Source organism: Poromitra crassiceps (genome assembly GCF_964638095.1).
Source record: "Poromitra crassiceps genome assembly, chromosome: 19".
Taxonomy (NCBI): domain Eukaryota; kingdom Metazoa; phylum Chordata; class Actinopteri; order Beryciformes; family Melamphaidae; genus Poromitra; species Poromitra crassiceps.
The window spans coordinates 10,098,008-10,114,253 of record NC_139646.1 but is presented as its reverse complement, the minus strand read 5'-3'; the positions used below and the strand labels follow the sequence as shown (position 1 = coordinate 10,114,253).

At 44.4% G+C, this 16,246-nt stretch overlaps 2 protein-coding genes across 2 annotated transcripts in view; one reads left to right on the top strand and one right to left on the bottom strand.

Moving 5' to 3' along the window:
* Positions 1-918, bottom strand: part of sh3d19 (SH3 domain containing 19) — a gene marked incomplete at its 5' end in the record, with an annotated part of 37,201 nt that extends 36,283 nt beyond the window's left edge. Inside the window, one exon of the mRNA XM_083656004.1 lies at positions 837-918. Coding sequence (XP_083512130.1) covers positions 837-918 — 82 coding nt within the window. The remainder of the gene's footprint in view (positions 1-836) is intronic.
* Positions 919-6,154: 5,236 nt separating this feature from the next.
* The window catches only part of fhip1aa (FHF complex subunit HOOK interacting protein 1Aa), a 37,028-nt gene continuing 26,936 nt past the window's right edge, over positions 6,155-16,246 (top strand). The window contains exon 1 of the mRNA XM_083656258.1: positions 6,155-6,338. The gene's annotated coding sequence lies outside the window, so the exon portion shown is untranslated. The remainder of the gene's footprint in view (positions 6,339-16,246) is intronic.

Genomic DNA, 16,246 nt, shown 5'->3' with positions numbered 1-16,246 from the left:
CAGTCATTCAATACACTGTTTGTTGTAATGTCGATCTAAGGATCGCTGAATTGTGACACTCGACTTTTTAGCCCGCTCCGAACACCCGTGAAGCAGCAGTACCGTTACGGCACGAATAGACACGCATCAAAAACCAAGTGTCGGCTGGCTTGACTGTGGTTTCGCGAACGTCGGCTCAGTTGACCGCAGTCCTGTGAGTTAGGCCCCTCTGGTATAGAACATGACATCATCATCACCGATGACATCATCACTGAACTTATTAACCTCAGCCAGGAAGGATGACATCACTGATGACATCATCACTGACATCACTGATGACATCACATCATTAGGTAATCAGGGCAATCACCTAATAAAAAAAATCCTGCTCCTTCAGGTCACCCGCAAGGGTGCTCTTTACAACCCTTGAAAGTTTCAGCCCGATCGCACATAAAGCGGCCGTGGACGAAATTCTGCTCACGCACACACGGACACTTCTCAAATTATAATAAGATCAAAGTATCTAGTCATATTTTATATGTTGTTCAAATTTGTGTGTGCCCCACTGGCGCTACATCAACAACACATCAGTCTTGACATAGGCTAATGATTTAGACCTGCGGGGTGATTCAGGTTACAGGTAGGCTAGGCTAAATAAATCTCTGAATCGCATCACACAACTTTCTTAAAACTAATCCCCCCCCCCCCAAACTTCAAAATCACATGTTCAGTTTTGACAACAAGCAAATCACCTTCTGACAGCCTGTAGGCATGATAGAAGCAAGTTGCCGTAGGGCAGCCTGACCTACTTCAAAGTCCCACTAATTAGAGGAATGTGTCAGGCTAAATTCCCATACCTGTTGCCTGGTTTCTGTTCCGTATATCCCGCATATCTCTCCACTCCTCCTCTTCCTCCGCTTCACGCCTGGCTTCGGCCATGTCGTGCAACAATGAAAAAAGAAGATGAAAATCAACAACAACCTGCTTTTAGTCGCTGAATGCTCTTTTTACTTTGCAACACGCTCGGGAAGGCGGCTGGTTGCAGCGGCACCGCGGCTCTGCCTACATCAGATGGAGGTGGTGCGGTCTGCTCTGCTCTGACAGACCCCCCCCCCCCCCCCCCCCCTCCCCCGGCAGGCAGACGGGCAGGCAGGCTGACAGGCAGGCTGACAGTGTTATTCTGTGTAGGACAGTTGGAAACTTTTCTTTTTGACATCTGTCAAAGTCAAACCACAGTCACCACTTCCGCTTTAGGTTGAGAGAGGCTTCACACCTGTGGGAATGTAGACTACCGCTATTTGTCCATGATTGCCGCTACATGCGCGCTCTCCCTCTCTCTCTCTGCATCACTCTCCCTCTCTCTTGTCTTGAATGGATACAATGTAGCCAAATCTGTATGAACTCCATGTGTAATGTCTGTCATTATGGATTATATTAAAGTGCAAAAAGGAAACAAAGAAACAGAAAAAAGGAAATTGAAGGTGCAATATTATAAAGAAACTAGAAATAGCCGCATCACGCTTGTATGCCTCCACCAACAAATCAAAAGTTGCAGTCTCTGCCCAGACTCATACAAGCACAATACGTTTATGTGGTGTGGTCATTCAGCCTTATGGCACTTTAGTTCAGACCATGTTTAGGGGTACATCAACAACATGTCTAATTGTTTTCAACATAGATTAGAAAATGGTCCTAACCCTATAAGCCTACCCCTAGTCACTCCTCTACTCACCCCTCAAACCCCACCCTCCTATCCCTAGCTACCCATGCTAGCTACATACAATCAATGGCTACAGCTCATTTCCCTAGCCCCTCCCCTAATTTACCATGGCCCCTCCCACCACCCACATCCCACCCCCCTAGCCACTCCCCTAACGCACCCCTCGAATCCAGACTCTATACGACGACCTTCCTATCCCTAGCTACGACCCCTTTCCCCTAGCCCCACCCCCTACCCTCACCACGCCCCCTCCCACCACTCACATCCCCCTAGCCATGGATGGACATGAGGTCACAGTGACCTTGAACTTTGACATTTGACAACCAAAATCTGATCAATTCATCCTTGAGTCCAAGTGGATGTTTGAGCCAAATTTGAAGAAATTCCCTCAAAGCGTTCCTGACATATCATGTTAACAAGCATGGAATGGGCCGTCGTGAGGTCACAGTGATCTTGAACTTTAACCTTTGACCACCAAAATCGAATCAGTTCATCCTTGGGTCCAAGTGGACGTTTGAGCCAAATTTGAAGAAATTCCCTCAAGGCACTTCGGAGATATTGCATTAACGAGCATGGGATGGATGTACGCATACGGACAGACGTACGGATGGACGTACGGATGTACAAACGGACGGACAACCTGGAAAGATAATGCATCCAGCATGGTTATCACCATAAAAAAGAAAAGAGTAAAAAGGTCTACAGTGTCATATTCACAGTCATTATATCATGTTAATCAACATTTAAAATCATTTAGGACCGAAATGATGTGAAGCTGATACCAGCTATGGTATCATCTTCCTCTCTCATCAGAGCTAGTTTTTGAGAATCAGAAGAAAGAAACTCTTGTTTATGTTCTTTCTTTCGCTCTCTCTCAATTTCTCTCTCTCCTCTTTGGCCATCTGTTTGAGCCAGATTTCATTCTACTGTGTATTCTTGGGCTGTGTGTACCTTAATTCTTCAGTGCTTTTAAGGTTTGAAAGTTGAAACATTGATAGCATGGTTCAAGTCTAGTCTAGTCATAAGAATGATTAAGACATTAAAGGTTTTACCATTTTCCACAGCAAGCACTCTTCCTTTAACATGACAGAGCTTGCTGGCTGCATTGAATTCATTTCACTCTCTTCCACCCTGACTTGTGAGTGTGACTCATGAGAGACTCCACTCCCACCTTCCACCCAAACAGCGTGATTACTTTGCCAACACACTGAAAACACACACACACGCACACACACACACACACACACACACACACACACACACACACACACACACACGCACGCGCACACACGCACATACACACACTGAACAGCATGATTACTTACCAACACACTGAAAACACACACTGAACAAAGGACAAGTTATCACACTGCTCTGTTGAACATTTACCTGTCTGAGAGACCTTTGACATTAGACACAAGAATCACGAAGGCCACTTACAGTTCATATACTAATCGAAACAGTTTCACTCCAAAATGTGTCAATAAACCATTTAAAAAGCTGATATTAGTCATAGAAAGATTAGAGAGCCGTGGTTCTCTAACCCTGCAGGGTTTCATTTCCAGCAAAACACCAATCTGGGAATCCATCGGTTAGAAAAAGATTAGTAAGCCCATCCATGCTAATCGAAAATCTGTCTTGAGAGATGAGCAAAATGCTAGCCTACATCTGGGCCCAGCTTTTCCTCAACTTTCCTATAGGATTTCAGCCACCAGATTGGATGCAATCTGAAAATTGAGCTTTTCAACACTGAGATTCTGATCATTCAGATTATGGATTGTATAATCAAATCCTACCTGTATTCAAGTTTAAATGTAGTTTCTTTTTGTCACAACTCAAAGACAGAGATCAGGATAATCAGTGTTGAAGACAACTGTGTGTAGGAGACATATTACAAATTAACTAGGTCGAACCTATTATAATGTTGGATGGTGTGTGATAACTCAAAGGCCAGAGAAGTATTTGCTTTGCTATGTTCACGTGTGAATACTGCATCCATTTGAAGTATCGGCCGTGCATGGCCTATCAAAATTCAGCCCAATCCGACCTGGGGTGTGGGCATGAGGTGGTTTCCGGGACGTTCCAGGACTTTCCAGGTGGTTCCAGGACTCACCCTCTCAGGTCACTCTCCCTTCCCCTCTCTCTCTCGCTTGCTCCTCTGTGTGTGTGTGTGTGTGTGTGTGTGTGTGTGTGTGTCACAGACAACCCCTCCTCTGTGTCTGTGTGAGCATTTGGCCACTTGTTTCTCCATTGGTTTGTGCTAGAGCTGCCTTCCTTCCTTCAGACTGAAGCATTGACTCGAGAGTTCCTGTCCAGCAAAATACATAAATAAAAAATATTTTATGGCTATAAAATACAATGTAAAAATAATTGAGAAACTGTGGTGTAAATTAAAACACGGACAAGATACAGCTGATGGCATACTACCTACAAAACAATGATTTTTCTTTTTAAAAACGCATTTGTGCTTATTTTCTTAAGGGAATATGTCTAGGCTATATAACTGGTTTACATAAATTCCAGAATTCCAGTGATAAAAGTAACCTGGTCCTAATGGATCTAACTCCTAACCTGACTGCAGCTTTAGGCTTCTCATCTGAGAATTCAGCTGGTATAGGTAAAAAGCATAGACTGTAAAGAGGCATCCAGGACAAAGGGGGCATGAGCAACATGGAGGCCTTCCCTGATTCACTGTTTCTGTCTGTCTTACATTCTGGGAACAATTCAAAATTTAAACCAAATCTTGTCTTGTTGTTTCAGTAGCTAAAATAATCATTGTGTTCATGCTCATCTTGTGTTTGTTGTATACATGTGAAAATGCAATTCAACTACTCTTCCATCAGATGGCACTATAGACCTGACCACATTTTTGTAACCCTATTATTGAAACCAAAAATTTTGTTTTCATCCCAGTTAGCAGATTTTGTCATTCACTGAAACCAAGACCCAGTTTTGATCTGATCAAATTAAATCTGAAAATTTGTTTTTTTCAAAACAGATAAATGAGATTCTGATCATTTCAATTGGGATTGCATTGAGTAATTCAACCCCTATACGTTTAACCAATGTTGGTTCTGTGTTTTTCAACATTCGAAGGCAGAGGGGAAAAAACTCTAAATAATCTTGATCCCATGGGGATAGGTGAGACAGGAAGAGAACCAAGAAAATGGTAAGGATGTTAGGATAATACAGCCGCATCTTGATTTTGAATACAGATTAAAACAAGGTTTAGCCTACATTGTATTAAATTAACAAAACTTTCGATACAAAGTGTTTTACAAACTTCTGCTAGTCAGTGAGAGCTGTTATTTTTAAAGGGATCCTTGAATAAAAACAGTTGCAGAGAAACTGGAAGCTCTGTTTTTCAATTAAGTTCTTACACTTGAGCACATACTGTAAGTGGAAAAAAAATAATAATCAGAAATGTTTTGTCTAGTCCCCTTCCCCCCAACATAATGTCCAAGAGATGGCAAGATAGCGGTCTATTGCAACTCTGGATTTTATCTAGATATTGTGGTATCTTCATTATGTGATGATTTTGTTTCTTCTTTTTTACTGACTCAAAAGAAGCAATATCAGTTTGATCCTGGACAGCAAATACCCAAATAGATAGATAGATAGATAGATAGATAGATAGATAGATAGATAGATAGATAGATAGATAGATAGGTAGATAGATAGATAGATAGATAGATAGATAGATAGATAGATAGATAGATAGATAGATAGATAGATAGATAGATAGATAGATAGGTAGATAGATAGATAGATAGATAGATAGATAGATAGATAGATAGAGATAGATAGATAGATAGATAGATAGATAGATAGATAGATAGATAGATAGATAGATAGATAGATAGATAGATAGATAGAGATTTATCCAGATTAAACATTTTGGAAAAACTGGGCCATCGATCAGCCTTGTGTCAGAGTATTGGTGTTGTAGCAGATATAGACCTAGTCACTTGTCTTTCACATGTGTCTCTAGATCAAGCAGACCAAAATGTATGTGGACAAAAGTAGGTCAAAGTCTATCAAGTAGTAGACACAAAACTTTTCACACAGTTTCTAAGGCAAAAAAATAAAAAGCACTACAATATTAATAGTCACATAATCTTTATGGTATAGGCCTATTTTCCATGTTGTCTTTATATTTTTCTATAGGCCAAAATTCCCATAGTGATCTAGCTGTAGTTGTGATTTAGGCCTATCTATACAGTGACATCTTCGAGTTAATTATAGTTTTTTTTCCGTAAGGGGGAAATCAAATTACACACATCATCATCCTCCTCCAGACCAGACCGACCCTCCACAAATAACAACTCCACTGACTGAGGACTCCACTGTGTGCTGTCATCGGGCACAAGGGGAGGAGCGTTTCAATGGGATCAGTGCGGCTTCACCTATGGCTATGCTCGCTACGGTCCAGGTTAAGTAGCTTGGTAACGCATAACAACGCCTCGCCTCGGTGTCTTCGTATTCAAAGCGACATTATGGAGCTGTAACCGGTGTGGAAAAGACGGTTCTTTCCGAGAGGATACTGTACTGTCTGCGCTGCTGTTTGTTTGTGGAAAGCTGCTGAACTGGGTGGACGTCACGTCGCTCAAACTTGTGCGCTCTTTCCAATCAGAATAAGGTAAGAGCAGAGAGAAGAGAAACAACACAGCGGGCCGCCTCGCTCGTTCACAGCTTTACCGAGTTTAACGTTACCACCTGTCAAATCACCATTTTTGACCGTGATGACACATTGGCACTCCTGATTTTGCGTGTGTGTGTGTGTGTGTGTGTGTGTGTGTGTGTGTGTGTGTGTGTGTGTGTTCATTTTCATTGACAGTTGTTGGGGACGCTGTGATTGACAATGACATAATGGGGGTGGGGGAGAGGTGTGTGTGTGTGTGTGTGTGTGTCTGTGTGTCTGTGTGTGTGTGTGTGGTGGGGGGGGGGGGGGGGGGGGCAGTATCTTGGTGGCCCTAGACTAGAGGGCTCCTTGATGGGTTTCAGGTAACAAGTTGACGTGACAAGTCCACAGGACTCATCCACAATGGAATAACCACAACAACCAATAAATGATTAATTGTTTGGTGACGTTCATCAAATCATGCCTGGTTCCAATCTTGCACTAGTCGTCACTAGGCCCCACCCTCAGTCACTTCTCGCATGTGTTTGATCTGGGTTGCCACGTGTTGTTGTTGTTGTTGTTGTGAGCTCCAGATCAATTCATTTGATAGCTGTAGTGCAGCCTACCCTGCACATTGATTTCCCTTCCCTTTTTCTAAGTAGGCCATTGTTGAAATGAGTTGTGGACTCAAATTCCCATGGTGAAGAAGAAAGAAAAGCTATAGGGATATTGAGTTACTTGATTCCGACAAACATCATCAATGTTTCATGGTGGGCCATCTTTTATTTAACAAACTGTTGTGCACGTGTCTGCGTGTCATTCCTATACAGGTGTTCTTTTTCAGAGGCAATTTTATATTGCAAAAATCAATGTTATTCATAATATCTTGATGTGACCTCAGCTTTTCTGTCCACTTTTAGGTGATGTGTAGGCTGAGAAGAACTAGTTATTGTTGTGTGATTCTCTTCCTGGTCTGATGGACTCCTATCCTCTTGTCTCATGTATTGCCTTCGATCTGGTGACCCCCTAACTGTCTATATGGCTAGGAGACATTACCTGCACAAACATCTGTATGTCATCACCACCTATGGAGTTACGGACTTAAGTGATGATGTCATACGGATGTTTGTGTCATCATCACTTATAAACCCACTTGGCAGTATTTCCCAAATGGCCCGATTGCAAAGGATGTGGGGAAGTGTGCATTGTGGTTGTGTCAGTTCAGTTGGATTTGACAGAGCTCACATGGGTGATGGGTGCTTCGCTGTCTAAATTCATAAGGTCTGATCTCTCTGTACTGCTCACATCTGCTTGCTTGCTTACCCACTGGAAACAAGGCACAGCCTCATAATAAACCTTCACACCAGAGACTGCAGTGATGCTATGCTACAGGGCAGGCCTAGTGTCCTCTAGAGAGAGAGTGGCGTCAGCGGAGGACCAAAATGCGAGACTCATTAGCCAATGAACAGCCAGGAATGGGTCTCGCGCTACTTTTGCATGTTAAAATAAAGCTAATAATGTACAATTTGATTCAAGGGGGAAAAAACCCTTTCAGAGTACAACACAAACTGTCTATTTTGCTGCAACTCGACAGTGCTGCTTAAACCAGGACCTTACTTCCTGGAACTCTTGAGAGTAAAAAACTGGTCCATTGGAGTGAATGGAGATGTCGGGACTCTTCTATCTAGATGGCTCTGGGCAGGCCTACATTTCAACATCTCAACCGACATAAGTTCTGCTTCCTCTCGGGTATGTTAAACCTGGGGCAAAACCCTGAAAAACCATCTCTTCGAGACTGATGTAACCATGTTCACATAGTGGACTGTCTGTTTGGATCACGTTATTGACCTGGAACCGAGCTATGCATGCACAACATAGTTGAAGCTGTGCACAGCGTCTCTGTTGTAGTCGGTGAGTCTGTATCATGCCAGACTGGGAATAGCGGTCATACTGATGTGATTAGATGTAAAGCTCTGTCACAAGTTATGTGATTGTAGTGATCTCATTGGTTTCACCTGGATAGCTGCTGCTTATAGTGAACACTGTTGTGCTGCTGAGAAATGTTTTTTTTTAAGTCATGGATTTAAATCAATTACTTTTAATCATATTTTTTCACTTAAGCAACAGGCAGATATCCAGTATCTGATTGCAAGCTTTGCAGGCCAAAAGCGATATGCTGTAAGTAATGGCTGTGGTCTGAAATGTTGGAAAGCTTACAGAACAGTTGCACAGGTCACACACTACACATGTACACAAATGTACACATGTGGACATATTATGGTAACTAAAATAGATGAATAAGTAACAAAAGTTCTGCAAGATGGTCAGTCACAAACGGCATACATTTGCAGAAACCTATTTTGGAACTTTGTAAGTGGAAGAGTTGAACAGGTGCCAGTCAGCAGGTGTGTGTGTGTGTGTGTGTGTGTGTGTGTGTGTGTGTGTGTGTGTGTGTGTGTGTCTGTCTGCATGTGTGCGTGTGTGTGTGTGCGTGTGTGTGCTAACCTGTTTCCCTTTCCCACCATGGACTCAGCGTTCCACTCAGCTTTGTCCCGTGTTTGGGATTACCCCCACCCCGCCCGGCCCTGAAGTGACTGACGACAAAGGAGTCATGGTGGCCGCTGGCTCTCTGTTGTTAAAGGTTAAATCCAGAGCACAGCGCCACCTGTGTGTCCCGTTCCGTCACTGCTTGTTTTATTCATGCTCATTTCACTGGAGACGTCTTCCCCTCTTAAATGATGCCCTATATTCAATGATTGTCTGTAAAATCTGAGTTGTAGATGTATTTTTCGTGCTCTAAGTGGTTTTTTCACGTTTAGATTGATTATATGGAATGTAGCTGTGTGTGTGTGTGTGTGTGTGTGTGTGTGTGTGTGTGTGTGTGTGTGTGTGTGCGCGCGTGTGTGTGTGTGCGCGTGTGTGTGTGGTTATAAGGCGGTTATAAGGGGGTTATAAGACACCCCGTCTTATAACAGGATCTTGAATTTGTGAAAGTAATTTTCAGTCAGCAAGTAGGCCTACTTCCCTTTAGGAATGTGTTTTGCTCAACAAAAGATCCAGGTTGGGGATTTATTATTTTGTTAATCTTCCAAACCTCTGTATGTGAATCTGGCAGTGGCCCATGTGTTGGCTAGCTAGACTATGGGCCAACTTCCTGGAGCGAGAATGAAAGAATTAGAATGAGAAAGAATTGCCTTTCCCCCTCACACACTCTCTTCCATCTCTAAAAGGCATCTCTTCAGATGATTATGAAACAGATTAAATCTGGTCTAACCACTTTTATTGTGGAGTGCCTGCCCTGTAGAAGAATGAATGTGCAAGTTAACCACCACCAGCAGCATATCTTTGAAAGTCAGCGATTGACAAAAACTGTAGTAATAATTATTACCCATAGCCGTAGAGGCAAACATGACGTAAAGCAGCACACCTGAATTAGCATGTATTTTGCATTAAAGATGACTTTGGAGAGAGGAAGCTCACAGTCGTCTCCACCCAGGTCAATATTTGAGACAGACGAGACGAGCCTGACGGGCATTTTGGCGTCCGCTGAGTTTGAAAACAAAAATTCCTTTTGGAGAGTTTGCTTTGCTTCTCTAAAGTTAAAGTACGCAATAACAAGGTCACCTGTGTACCGTTGGTATAGCAAAAACAGTCTCAGAATATGATCTGATTGGTGAACTACTGTACATGATATATGAGTGTGCTGCTGCAGCTGGTCTCCATCTCTTGCCTTTGATAATGTGTCTCTTTGATATGCCATATCCTATCTCTCTCCACCCCCTCCCTCCACCCCCTACCTACGCAAACACCACTGTCTTTTTATCAGCTGGTAAGGTATGATGCAAACGAGCTGCGGGGGAAGTAGCAGGAGATGGAGATAGGATCAACCCACTCTTATCGCCATCAAACTGCATTGTCCGTTGGGAATAGGGGCTAGAGCCAGGTTGGAGTGATCTCACCATGCAGTCATTTTTAGTGTGTCAGAAAAAAAATGTGGTGAAAAATCTACGATATTCTTTACTCAGAATGTGCTAAACTGACGGTTATAGAAGATAAATAAAAACAAACCAAAACATGGAGACTGCGGTTTTCTACAGTGTTATATCGAACGTAACACCTTACTCCCTGGGTGGTGTTTGGCAGCCACACACCACACACGCAAATCAATACACACACACACACACACACACACACACACACGCGCGCGCGCACGCGCACACACACACACACACACACACACACACACACACACACACACACACGCGCACACACACACACACACACACACACACACACACGCACGCACACACACACACACACACACACACACACACACACACACACAGAGGCATACATCGAAGCATGCACCTGCAGGTCAAGGATCACCGTTACCGATCACGTTTAGCTTCCGGCTAAATGTCTGTACTTGGAGCTGGGAAAACCTGGTCAAAATGGAAAGGGAAACTCAGGGAAAATAATGAGCGATGATAGGGGGGGATGTCCCGGAGGTCCCGCCTAAAGGCAGGTGCATCCGCTCGTATTTCTCCAATCACCTGCATCGGTTCGAACTTCCTCCAGTCTGAAGCTCCCCCCCCAACTTCCTTTGTCCACGTTCTGTGGGCGTGAATGACAGACTGTCTAAGCTGCATTCACAGAATGTAGAAGAGACGGTCTGGCTTGAGAGACGACTCACAGTCAAAACCATTCCAAGCCTTATCTCTCTCTCCAGTGTAGACTCAGCTACTGTAGAACCTGTATTCCCCCTTCTCCAAAGAGAGTGTTGCAGTAAGCCTTGTGGTCTCCGAGTGGCCTCCGTTGGCTTTATCTACGTCGGGCTCAATATTTGGAGCGGTGTATTATTTTCATCATAGCATGAGTAAACGTTTGTTTTCCCTGCAGGCTGTTTGGCACTCCTCCTGTGCTTGTTGACCTTCTCAGTTGCTCCCTTTATTCTCCTCCTCCTCCTCCTCCTCCTCCTCCTCCTCCTCCTCCTCCTCCTCCTCCTCCTCCTCCTCCTCCTCCTCCTCCTCCTCTTCCCTCCCAGGTAAAGTACGCTCACTGCTGTGTGTGTTTGGACATGTTAATGAGTGTCCTCCCGTGATCACTGAGCAACATGGTTAGGAATAGCCTGTGGCTAAAAGCAGTGTGGGTGGAACACAGCAGCCAACACCCTGAGCCTGCACCTGCACTGTGATATCCACAGAATGCAGTGCTGCAGCACTGGATCTGATCTGCTTACATCATGGCAGCATCTGAGCTGCCTCTGCTGCAGGCAGTACTGTTCTGGATCTGATCTGCTTACATCGTGGCAGCACTGTTGGGCCTGTGCTGCGCTGCTTTGGTTTTGTTTTAGGAAGAGCCCATCAAATGGTTATTGAGCAGTGGAAATGACAATGGGCATAACTTAAAGTTCGAATATGTCACTTTGACATATTTTATAAATGAACATCCGTTTACATTCAAGCCATTGCCAAACCAGTTCCCACAATGCTGATGAAGCCTCTCACCGCCAGGTAACTCTCTGTGTATTCCACAGTAGGACCTGAGTTTCAATCTGTTCCGGGGACATTCCCACGCTGCGCACCAGCGACTTCCGCCATAGATATTATATTACTATAGACGGGTCACTGCAGGCTCCGCCAATTCTAACAAATGGTGGCAGCAAGTCTCCTAAATTGTCAACCATTGACTCCAATAAACTCAGACTTGCCGAAAGTCTCCTAAGTGGCCCATCGTCTTTGCTTCCGCCCAGCCTAGCCAGCTAATTTCCAGTTGGCCTTCTGCTAACTTGAACGAGGATAAATAATTCAGCTGTGCGGCTGTTCTAGACCTTCCAAATGGACGGGATGTATCAAATTCTGAAGTGAAACGAGTCATTTTTCGGGGGCTGTGTGATGTTCAAAAACTATTTATCCACTCTTTTACAGCTATGGAAAATGCTGCATTCACGCGCTGCTCGAATTTCCCCTTTCCTGAGTTGGGAAGTTGTTCTTCCTCTGTGTCTGCGTGAGCTTTGACATTGAAATGTAGAAACACATGGACGCTACAAAGATGTGTTGTATTTGATTGCTCAGAGCATTTCAACAACACATTGATAGCTGTGTCCAGATTTTGCGTGCCAACAAAGAGCAAAGGAAACGGTCGGGGACTAATTTTCCCGACACCACTTGAATGCGCCGCACGTTCCTTCACTGCCAGAAGCGCCAGAAGGGGGAGACAAAGGTTTCTGCACTACAAAAGTTACATAATCAAGCTTTAATATTTTAATCTTCATGTAGGAATATAGTTTACCTCCCGATCAGTCTGTCTTTACATCTAACATGGCTATGACCTGATTGACCCAGTAACGGGTGCATTTAAAATGTGCTTGGCTCCAGATTTGACGTCATCCCAGCGACGTCTCGGGTCTCTTGACTGTGAATTCAATCTCTGCCTGCCTCTCCTGCAGATGGAGGGTCCAACAAAGTGGACACTGTCCCCTGGCTAAAGGGAATGGAGATGTAGATAAGAATGCGGATGGCTTTCTTTCTGCCTCCCACTATGTTGTTGATTGGTTGAGGATGGCGAGGACTTGAAATAGCCATGCCAGGCGCTATCTGGCCCCTTCAATGGCCTCACCTGTAGCCCTAAATATTTCAACAGCTGCTATCGCCTTAATGGGCCTGTCTGTCACTGGGTTGCCAGGGCAATTACATGGCCACTGTAGCTGTTCCCTCTGTGAGTGCCAGAGATGAATAGGCCGTTGGTAGCGCGCTGGATCAGGACAAATGGTATCGCGGAGGACAGGCGTTTTTCTCCTAACGACTGGAGGTAATGATGTAGCATCGATCAAGCGCAATGCCTGCATCGCCCCCTAGACAAAGGCATGACCGTGACCGCATGAGAAAGGGACATGGGTCTAGCTCGTATCAAAATGACGGTGTCTTTGCGTAGTTAATGTTAAGAGCTGCCTAAAATACTGAAACTTTGATTATTCTCACTTTAAGATGTTTTATGAGACCCTTTGGTTCACAACTGTCAAATCCCTGGGCCTGGACTTTTAAAAACGTGTTCAGCAAGTAAGATGATGTAATGCATGCTGCATCGCGTTTGTGCTCTACTGCAAGTTTCAGCAGCCAAGTGGCTTGAGGTGTGGCTGGCTTTTGAGCTATTTGCCCGGACCACGCCTTTAAGGGGTGGTGGAACCTCCTGGGATGGTGGAAAACCTCACAATGCCAGAAACCAGATCAGACACAGATGACGAATCCTCCATAGGAAACAAGGAAAACATGGCCTTTGTGTTTGCTTTGACTCTGTTTGCTCCTGTCAGGTCTCTTCTGGGCACTTTCGATGAAGCTACTTTGTCTCACACAATTGAACAATGAAGTCAATACGGTGGTGCAACATGATAGCCACGCCCCTTTTGTCTTGTGTTCTTGTCATGTTTGCCTTGGGAGTGGGGAGTGAGCGGTCATGCTTTATAACACCAGCAGCACCCACGGAAAGCCTTCTAATGTGATGCTGCTGCAATACAATGAATGGAGAGCTTCCAACACTCCTTGCCATATCTGTGTAGTATAATAACGAATGACTTAAGACGGACTTACACTTTGCAGTTGCCAATGCAGGAAAGATGCGACATGTTTCAGCAAAAACGGTATTGTTTGGAACAACTGGAGGCTCTCCTCTAATTCCTTGTACACAATGATGAGCCAAACACTTTTGCTGTAATCTGGAGGAGATGAGCTTAGCTGTCGGAGCTTTGCTGCCAGAGCCGTTCCGAGCACAGCACTTAGCAAGGGGAAAGAAGCTATGCTACAATGTGTGTCATGGTGCATGGTGTCTTACTTGTGTCATGGTGCATGGTGTCTTATGCTTCACTTGTGTCATGGTGCATGGTGTCTTACTTGTGTCATGGTGCATGGTGTCTTATGCTTCACTTGTGTCATGGTGCATGGTGTCTTGTGTCATCGTGCATGGTGTCTTACTTGTGTCATGGTGCATGGTGTCTTATGCTTCACTTGTGTCATGGTGCATGGTGTCTTACTTGTGTCATGGTGCATGGTGTCTTACTTGTGTCATGGTGCATGGTGTCTTATGCTTCACTTGTGTCATGGTGCATGGTGTCTTACTTGTGTCATGGTGCATGGTGTCTTACTTGTGTCATGGTGCATGGTGTCTTATGCTTCACTTGTGTCATGGTGCATGGTGTCTTACTTGTGTCATGGTGCATGGTGTCTTACTTGTGTCATGGTGCATGGTGTCTTACTTGTGTCATGGTGCATGGTGTCTTATGCTTCACTTGTGTCATGGTGCATGGTGTCTTACTTGTGTCATGGTGCATGGTGTCTTACTTGTGTCATGGTGCATGGTGTCTTACTTGTGTCATGGTGCATGGTGTCTTACTTGTGTCATGGTGCATGGTGTCTTACTTGTGTCATGGTGCATGGTGTCTTACTTGTGTCATGGTGCATGGTGTCTTACTTGTGTCATGGTGAATGGTGTCTTACTTGTGTCATGGTGCATGGTGTCTTACTTGTGTCATGGTGCATGGTGTCTTACTTGTGTCATGGTGCATGGTGTCTTACTTGTGTCATGGTGCATGGTGTCTTACTTGTGTCATCGTGCAATAGTGTCTTATGCTGCGATCGTGATCTCATGCAAATCCAGCTTATTACCGACCCTGGGTCAATCAGTGTCATGAGGTGAATCATTTCTCCACGTTTCTTCAACATCTGCTCTGTGGTGTCATGTTTGGTAGGAAAGAAACTGAATCCACCTGTGTGTGTGTGTGTGTGTGTGTGTGTGTGTGTGTGTGTGTGTGTGTGTGTGTGTGTGTGTGTGTGTGTGTGTGATGATAACTGCACAATGGTGCAGTTATCATGCACCATTGTGTCATGGTGCATGGTGTCTTACTTGTGTCATGGTGCATGGTGTCTTACTTGTGTCATGGTGCATGGTGTCTTACTTGTGTCATGGTGCATGGTGTCTTACTTGTGTCATGGTGCATGGTGTCTTACTTGTGTCATGGTGAATGGTGTCTTACTTGTGTCATGGTGCATGGTGTCTTACTTGTGTCATGGTGCATGGTGTCTTACTTGTGTCATGGTGCATGGTGTCTTACTTGTGTCATGGTGCATGGTGTCTTACTTGTGTCATCGTGCAATAGTGTCTTATGCTGCGATCGTGATCTCATGCAAATCCAGCTTATTACCGACCCTGGGTCAATCAGTGTCATGAGGTGAATCATTTCTCCACGTTTCTTCAACATCTGCTCTGTGGTGTCATGTTTGGTAGGAAAGAAACTGAATCCACCTGTGTGTGTGTGTGTGTGTGTGTGTGTGTGTGTGTGTGTGTGTGTGTGTGTGTGTGTGTGTGTGTGTGTGTGTGTGTGTGTGTGTGTGTGTGTGTGTGTGTGTTTTGTTAAAATATGGCCTTGGGAAATCGTATGAAGCATCATCTGTTGTCCTGGGAAGAAAGGGGGGAGTTGACAGCATCTTTCCACAGAAACGTCCATCTCCTGGACCTTGATACTTGTTTCTCTGGCTTCTGGCCTGAGGAGATATGGAAGCAACAAATTTGCGCAATTACCAAATTGGCATAATTGGATAATTGGAAATTGGCAAACTGAGGAGAATCCAGTAAGATTAACTTGAAGGGGGCGGGGCTGGTATCCACTACTATACCGACAGTTTCAGTCAGACTGTAAACAGACAAGACATTCACTCAACACATACGGTACACACACAGTACTGCATACCCACAAGACAATTTGAGCACCAGCCCTCATAGAGAAACACACAACATATGTATTTTAATAACCTGCTATATTAGAATAATCTTTCTATAAAAAAAGGGCTGCCCTATTTCTGGCTCTACTGTATTTAGGGTTATTTTGAGCAAGTAGAGCAGAGAGTGTGTCTTCTGGGCTACTGTATCCTCCTCTC